The following is a 7,853-nucleotide window of genomic DNA, read 5'->3' on the forward strand; positions in this document are numbered from 1 at the left end:
ATCTGAACACTCACAACAAGTGACCCAGCACCTGCTGAGGGCAGAGCACTGAGCCAAGCTCATCGAGCATCATCTCGTCAAATCCTCCCAGCAAATGCGGGAGGTGGGCTTTCCAGTCCCCATTTTACGGTTGGGAAGACTGTGACTCAGAGAACTTCATCGACTTGCTCTTACACACACAGCTGCTTCTGTGTAATCATAGTCTCAACTTATTCCATTCCATCTGCCTGCCTGCCATGCCAGCGTCCCCAACGATGGTTACAGAGACTTCAGGACACAAGTGGAAAGCAGGAGCTACATGCGACTGAAATACTGGGGGCATCTCTTTTGTGATCAGCACCATCCGGCTGTCACAAAGGGCCTCTAACTCTGGAGCCTGTTCCTACCCCAGAGATCCAGATGTTATTGGTCTGGTGCACAACCCAGGCAGCGGGACTTTTCTAATCTCCTCCAGGTAGTTCTCATGAGCTTCCCAGGTTGAAATTCATTGTTCTTATGGGAGGTCTTGCCCTGAAAGCACCATTCCTGCCACCTGCTCCTCACCGCAGCTACCATGGACCTGCTCTGGTGCCTTAGCACTGGGTTCCTCATGCTGGATGGCAGGGGTCCCCATGGCCACAGGGGTCCCCATGCCCACAGGCCTCCCAGAAAGTGAGTCCCTTTTCCTGCTCCAGATCTTTCTCTTTATTTCCCTTCTCAGATGCCCAGAGCCTTCTTATGGTCCAATGCTCCCTGTCCCTACAAGAGACCATTCTAGCTGCCCTTCTGAAAAGGACTCAAGACCCCAAATTGATCCCACTTCCCTCCCTGGTCCTGATGCCAGAGCACAGCTATTGTTTTTCCCTCCGTAGAGCCCACTCAGGGCCAGAGAGGGAGGCTGACCGGTTTCAGCAGGAGGGTGGGGAGGGCCAGGGGGCAAGAGTAGCTAAGAAGGAGGCAGCCACCATTCAAATGCTGGTTGCATCACCCCCTCTCACTGGGCCTCAGTTTCTTCTATTTCATAGCAAGAGGGCTGCATGGGACCCCCACCCCTCCACCCTGCAGAGGTGCCAGAACTACTTTCCTGAGCCCGGAGACACTAAACATCCACAGAATCATCAGGTTTCCCTGCTTTGGCCTGTGGCCAGGCTCTGTCCTGATGGCCAGAAACTGAGATTAGCAGCAATTGTTTGAGATGGCAAACAATTTCATTACTCTGTAATAAGGCAAGTGTGTTTGGTAGACATACAAAAAGGAATAGTTAAGAATTGAATAGTTCATGGGGCAAAAAATAATAAAAGAGGGTGGTGGTGAATAACTGTAAACCATTGAGATGGGTCCCCCTCTGTGGAAATTTCCAGGCCCACCTGAGGATTTGAGTTTACAGGACAGTATGAGGCCTCATTGTAAGAGAGGTTCTTTTACCTTTCCCGACCCCCTTGCCCACTCCCTGGCACCAGCCCTCTCACTCCGCACGCACCCCTCAGCCCCCTAGTGATGGGCAGTGTGGTGGAGCAAAGACAGGCTGCAGAGGCAGACACATGGGGATCACATCCTAGGCTAGCCATTCCCTGGCTGTAATTAACCTCTCTGAGCTTCCATTTTCTCATCTGTAAAGGGGAAATAATCCCCAACACACAGGGTCGCCGCAAGGATTAAATAATGTTGGTTTACAGATGGAATTCAGTAAATGTTGGTTTCTCCCCACCCTACCCCTTCCCCATCTCCCCCATCACATCTGATTCCATCCTAGAGCATGAAAACACTTCCTGCAAAAGATCCCAAAGACACAGTGGGAGAGAATCCGGGATATGAGGACTCCAACTGCAATCAGGAGCCCTGTATGCAACCCTAACCCTCTCAGTGATGGGCGTTGGCCTCTGCCCATCTGGCAGCATCATTTTCAACATTCAGTTTCCACATCCTGGGCTTCCTGCCCAGGCATTCCCTGAAAAGCTAGCCCCAGGAGGAACTCGGGTGTATTGGTGGCCTGCAAGTTTTCACTGAACCCTATACCCCACTGGCTGGTGCTAGCTACCCAAAAAGAAATACTAGTTGAGGCACAGAAGATGGCACCACTACATCCCCTATGTAATGATGTTATTAACATCCTGAGGGTGGAGACTGAGTTGCCTTCATCTTAGCAACCTCTTCTGCACCCAGCACCAGGAGAGTCACATAGGACATGCCTAATAAATATTGGCACTGGCTGGTGCATTAGTGAGAACTGGGTTTGCTTGTCACCTCTGCCACCCATTGGCCGAGGGTGCGACCTTGAGCCCATTACCTAACCACACAACCAGATGACAATCTTATGAGAGTGGGTGCTAACTCTGTTGCTTTTTTTTTTTTTTCCTTTTTGTCTTTTTCACTGACTGGTAATGGGATCGCAACCCCCGGTGTTGTGCCCGCACCGCGCTCAGCCAGTGAGCGGGAACCGGTCTCCACATGGGATCCGAACCCTCGGCGGGAGCGCCACCGCACTCCCAACTGGCGCACTTCTCCAGTGCGCCACCGGGCCGGCCCTAACTCTGTTGCTTTTGTTGTTGTTGAATATTGTTGAAATCTAGTGTTCCCTATCCATGGACTAGATTGTACCTATCACAGAATCCCAAGTGTAGGAAATACAGCTATTGCTGCAAGGGTAAGTGGGTGCTGCCCCCGGACACTCCCCCCAGCTGCCATCTCAGAGACCTGGACACCTGCCCTGCCTGCCCAGCTGGGGTTCAACATTCTGGACACCCCATGTGCCTGGTGTGATCTTAACTGATAAGAGAGGATCATGAGCTGCGTTCAAGGGATGCTACTCAGAAATCCCATGAGAGTCCTTTTAACTATGTGCATACATGCGTGCATGCACACGTATACCTTTTTCCGCAAATTGGAATACTGGCGGTAGACCACTTTTGTCTGCACCCACTTCTCATGCTTCATTCTTTCCCTCTGAAACTGCTCCTAATGCTCAAGGCTGCTCTTGGTCTGCTGCTGAGGGATCTGGGGAGGACAACTCTCAGCAGCCATGGCCAATCACCTCTCTGTGAATTTAGCTCAGACAAGCAAGCAGGAAAGTAGGTGGGTGCCCTCTACTGTCCCCCCATTCTGGGGGATATCTTGCTGGTCAGGGCATACCTGGCCCCAGAAGAACCATCCCTTACTCTGAAGACGGGATGTGGAAGGTTTGATCTAGCCCCTGAGATACATGGAACCAGCCACCCGCACCCCAGGACTAGTGGCTCTGAGGAGCAAAGCGTGTTCCTGGGCCACGGGGGCTGCAGGCTGGAGCTGGACTCTAGCTCTGCCATGCCCCTGCTTATCTGCAATGCCGGTGCTTGGCCCCCAGTAGGTTCCCAGTAGACACTGGTCAAATGCATGAACTTGGGAATTAAGCTGAACCTTAATCTCCTCTCCTCTAAACAGGAAACTAAGGGAATATCTGCTCCTCTTACTCACCAAGGTGTGGTGGGGAGCAAAGGAGATCATGTAGAGTGAAGACCTGAGTCACGCCGGCAGGACTAGCTCTGCCCCTTCCTAGCTGCGAGACCCAGGCAACCTCTTTGAGCCTCAGTTTCCTCATCTACAAAATGGGAGTAGCAATAAACCCTTCCTCACGAGGGTGGGAGCTCAGTGCTTGGCACATTAGGCATTTGATATTTATTTTCATCCTGCTTATGAAAGAGCTTTGAAAACTACCAAATGCTTTGCAAATAGGAATTACTATTTTTCTCTCCAGGGATCTCATGTCAGAGAACTAAATATGTTTTGGTTCTGGGAAAGAGTTCATACAATAAACAAAACTAGCAATAATCATAATAATTGTCTTTACTGAGTATTTATTAAATGCCAGGCACTAAAATTGAAAAAAATAAAGACAAAAAATAAAATTAAAAAACTGAAAGAAAAAACAACAACAAAAATGCCAGGCACGCTGCTGGCTATACTTCACACATGTCATGTCTCGGGAGCTATGGGTCCCATTGCTCCTATTTTATAGAAGAGGAAACAGGCACAGAGAGGTCAAGCCATTTCCCCAAAGTCACAGAGCTAGGAAGCAGGGCAGCCAGGATCCCAGGCTTTGCTCTTCTGAATCCAGGAGCCTCTGAGATTTGGCCTCTGCATCCAGGGCAGGCCTCAGAGGAAGAGCTCTTTCTGCCCAAGGGTTGGGGGTGGGGGAGGGCTTTCAAGAACCAGGTCCCTTCTCCACCCTCGACCCAGATGCCCAAGGCTCAGGATTCTGATCCAGTCTCACCCTTCCCCTGGAGCACTGTGCCTCATTCGCTCTTATGTAACTCAGAATTCCCACCCCCACCCAAGGTTTATATAAAGCAGCTCAGTAAACACACTGCCTTAGGCTTCGGGGAGAACCAAGATGGGCCACAAATATGATCTCTCGCTCTGCACCCCTTCCCAGGACCCCATCACAGTTGCTGTTGTCCTTGAGGCTGGATCCTCTTGCCTTTGCGTGTGCCTGCTCGCCTGAACATACATTTATGCACATGTGCACATGTACACGTGAGTGTATGAGTCAGGGTCTGGGGGCCCAAACGCGCATGTCAGTATACAGACATGTCTTCCCTGTCCTTTTTTAAAATTTTTTTTGACAGAGAAAATCCTACAAAGCTTCTCCACTAAGGCTTTCCTTTTTCAGCAAATTCAGGAAATTTAACTCTTGAGTCACCCTCCTCTTGCCCCAGTCACAGTTAGGAGCAGACCCATTTTATTAGAGCAAAGTCCTTGTATTGTTCATTCTATCTTGGCCAGGCAGAAAAGTGTTTAAGCCCGCATTCCTCCTGAAATCCCCATTTTCCGGTCATTTGAGGTTTACATGAATGCCTTCAGCTGTCTGAGCAGAATTCTCCAGGCCACCGGTCTGGCCCAGGCTCCAGACACCTGTGCTGCTTGAAGCCAGCTATCCAGGCTACTCTCCCCAGATCAGGCTGGGCTACCTGTAAGTCCCACCAAAGTATCAACAGAACATTCTCCATGTTGGGTGTCTGCCCCATGGACACTCTACAAGGACTCTCTGACCCCTGGCCTGAATGGACTGTGCTGTCCAACTCCATGAATCCCCCCAGGTCTGAAACTGGGGCAGCAGGCGTGGGGGGTGGGGGGTGGGGCAGATCCATCCTGATAGTGATGATTCTGACTACACAGGAGAGCTCAGGAGGCAGGAAGATTCTGGATCCTGCATAGTCAGTGACCATCTGTGCTTTTGTTGAGATACTCCCCCTATCACCCTCTTCCTTATGGAACCAGTACAAGAGACATGAGATGGTGTTCCCTGCACTTCTCTTGCCAAAGCCAGTTAAGGCTTCAGACTGCTTCCTTATCGTCCTTCCCTTCCACCCATGGTGAAAGAGAGAAGAGGCAGAAATCCATTAGGTCTTATCCCCGAAAACTTCCAACTGCTGGGTGCCTGAGTGGGCTTGGCGCTAGAGTGAGGGGGGAATGCAAGACAACAAAGCTCAGTCTCTCCCCAGAGCCCCCGTTTTAGTTCTCCGCCAGACCAGCCCCCTCCCCTTGGCCAGTGAGTGCCGATGTCCTCACTGCTAAACACTGCTGTAGGGAAAGGTAGCACCCACGGGGGCGCCGGGTCTGGGCAACTGGGGCGTCTCATAGTGAAAGGCCCCCAAGACAACTGCATTTGGAGGCCGTTGTCTCCATTTTAAACATCCCAGGTCCCCTTCACCAAAAAGCCCCTCCCTCTCCAGGATGAACAAAGGGGGATTCTTCGGGGTCTACTCTCCTGCCCTCTGTAAGGGCGGGGTCAAAACGAGCCCTTAGATGGGGCTTTGGGCCCTATAATTACATTTGCACTGGCTCTAGTCTCCCTTTCCCTCCCCCCGCCCCAACTGAATTTTATTTGTTCGCTATCCCGAACTATTAATTGTACTGTTTTCCCCCTTTGGACTCAACTCACTGTTTTTGTTTTTGTTTCCATCTCATGGAAGAGACTCAGATTTCCATTGTTTTAATTAATCTCACCAGCTGTCTGTCCGCCCGGCAGGACCTGCGTCCTCCGCTGTCAGCGTAGAAAACGGTGCCTTTTCCCTTTCCTGGCTCCGGCCTCAGCGTGGAGCCCCAGGAGCCCGGCCCTGCCGGACAGCTCCCCAGCCAGGCGACACACGCAGGCCCAAAGTGCCCGCCACTAGGGTACATGCCACCTCTCCCTCCGCCGCCGCACGCGCACACACTCACACACACACACTCACATGCTCAAACACGCACTCACACTCACTCACACACACACACGCACACAGACTCACACACACACACGCACATGCACACACACATGCTCACTCACAGACACACACACACACACTCACACACACAGACTCACACATGCACACAGACTCACACACACACAGACTCACACACACACACACACATGCTCACTCACTCACAGACTCACACACACACACACGCGCGCACACACACACACACACACTCACACACGCACGCGCACACACAGAGCGCTGGAAGCCGCAGGAATCCCGACGGCTGCAGTTTTATTACAAGATTTCTTTTCAAATGCAAGATCAGGCTCACAAGCTCCGCGACTCGGGTTCTTCAGCCAGTCTCCCCACCCTGCCCGTAGCCCGCCCCCACCAACAAACACACAAAGCTCCCACGCGAGCGACCCTAGCCCCAAACTGCTTCCCACAGCCACTTCCAGCCTGCCCCGAACTTCTTTTTTTTGAAAAACCGTTAAGAACTCTCGTCCCCTCTCCCAGCCCCCAACGCTGAAGCGCACACAGCACCGAGCGGGCGTGCAAGTCCCTTCCCGCGCCGCCGTAGGGAGTCCCGCGGTGTCCCCGGACCCGAGCGCCCCCGAGGCACGTCGCTGGCCCTCGCGCTGCCCGCCCGGAGGCAGTGGCAGAGCCCAGAGAGGGTGACGAGGGTCCTGGTCCGCCTTCTCCTTCTTGCAGCAGCGCTGGCGAGGGCGGCCGGCGGCGCTCAGTAGAGCCCCAGCAGGGCGGCGCCCACGTCCCTGGAAGGCCGGCGCTCCTGCACCAGAAAGTCGATCATGCTCTCCGACTTGATGAGCAGGTTGCAGCCCAGGAAGAAAACGCCGAAGACCACGGTGAGCGACAGCACGCAGAGCACTGCGATCTGCGCCACGCGCGACACCCACAGGCTGCGTTCGTCGGGCGCCAGCCCCGCGGGGACCCCGTCGCTGGCCGCCAGCGGTGCGCCCCCCGGGCAGCAGCCCAGCCACGTGTCCAGCCCGTGGCTGCGGTTCCCCACGCCACCCGCCTCCTCCAAGCCGCTGTGGTCCAGGAAGGTCGTGTTCATCTCGGCGCCGGGGGTCTTGGTGCGCGGTCCGGGGCGCACAGGGAGGCTCGCCGGCGTCCGCGCTCTCGGGGGCGCTCCGGACTGTGGGATGGACTGGTGCCTGGGGAGCGGAGGGAGGCGGAGGCTGCCCGCGCCCTGGCGCCCTCTCGGGCCGCCTACCCCTGGGCACCTGGCGGGAAGCGGCTGCCCGGAGGAATGAGCAACAGGCTGCGCAGGAGCTGGTGCGGGAGAGCTCAGCGCGCGTGGCGGTCCCCGGCTGAGTCCCTCGCCCGCCCAGCCGCCCCTCCCCTAGCAACGGCCCGGCCCCGCCCCCCGGTCCCCGTGGTGTCCGGGGGCGAGAATCCCGCCGAGAGCGCAGCCTCTGCAGGCCCCCGCAGCCTGCCAAGGCCGACCCCCCTCTGGTCAGCTGCTGCGTGTTCAGGGTCAGAAAATCTCCCCAAGGTGGCCATTCCAGGATTTAGTGTTGTTAGCAGTCAAGGCCTCCCGGAAGCCTGCCCTAAATCTCCTCTCCGCTCCTTATTTAAGCCCTGGTAAGCCTTCCTAGGTATGAGTAGCTGTGACCCCCAGCGTGGCCCGCTGCA

At 54.5% G+C, this 7,853-nt stretch overlaps 1 protein-coding gene across 1 annotated transcript; it reads right to left on the reverse strand.

Annotated features, from left to right (window-relative positions):
- Positions 1 to 6,466: 6,466 nt before the first annotated feature.
- On the reverse strand, positions 6,467 to 7,450 carry RPRML (reprimo-like). Its single transcript, XM_008570143.1, has one exon. The coding sequence runs from the start codon at positions 7,270 to 7,272 to the stop codon at positions 6,934 to 6,936; it is 339 nt and encodes a 112-aa protein (XP_008568365.1). The 5' UTR covers positions 7,273 to 7,450; the 3' UTR covers positions 6,467 to 6,933.
- Between the last annotated feature and the right edge of the window lie 403 nt (positions 7,451 to 7,853).

The sequence above is a fragment of the Galeopterus variegatus genome, unplaced genomic scaffold (assembly GCF_000696425.1).
Source record: "Galeopterus variegatus unplaced genomic scaffold, G_variegatus-3.0.2 Scaffold575, whole genome shotgun sequence".
NCBI lineage: Eukaryota > Metazoa > Chordata > Mammalia > Dermoptera > Cynocephalidae > Galeopterus > Galeopterus variegatus.

Coding starts and splice junctions, on each gene's coding strand:
- RPRML (XM_008570143.1), bottom strand. CDS start 7,272: ATGAACACGACCTTCCTGGACCACAGCGGCTTGGAGGAGGCGGGTGGC.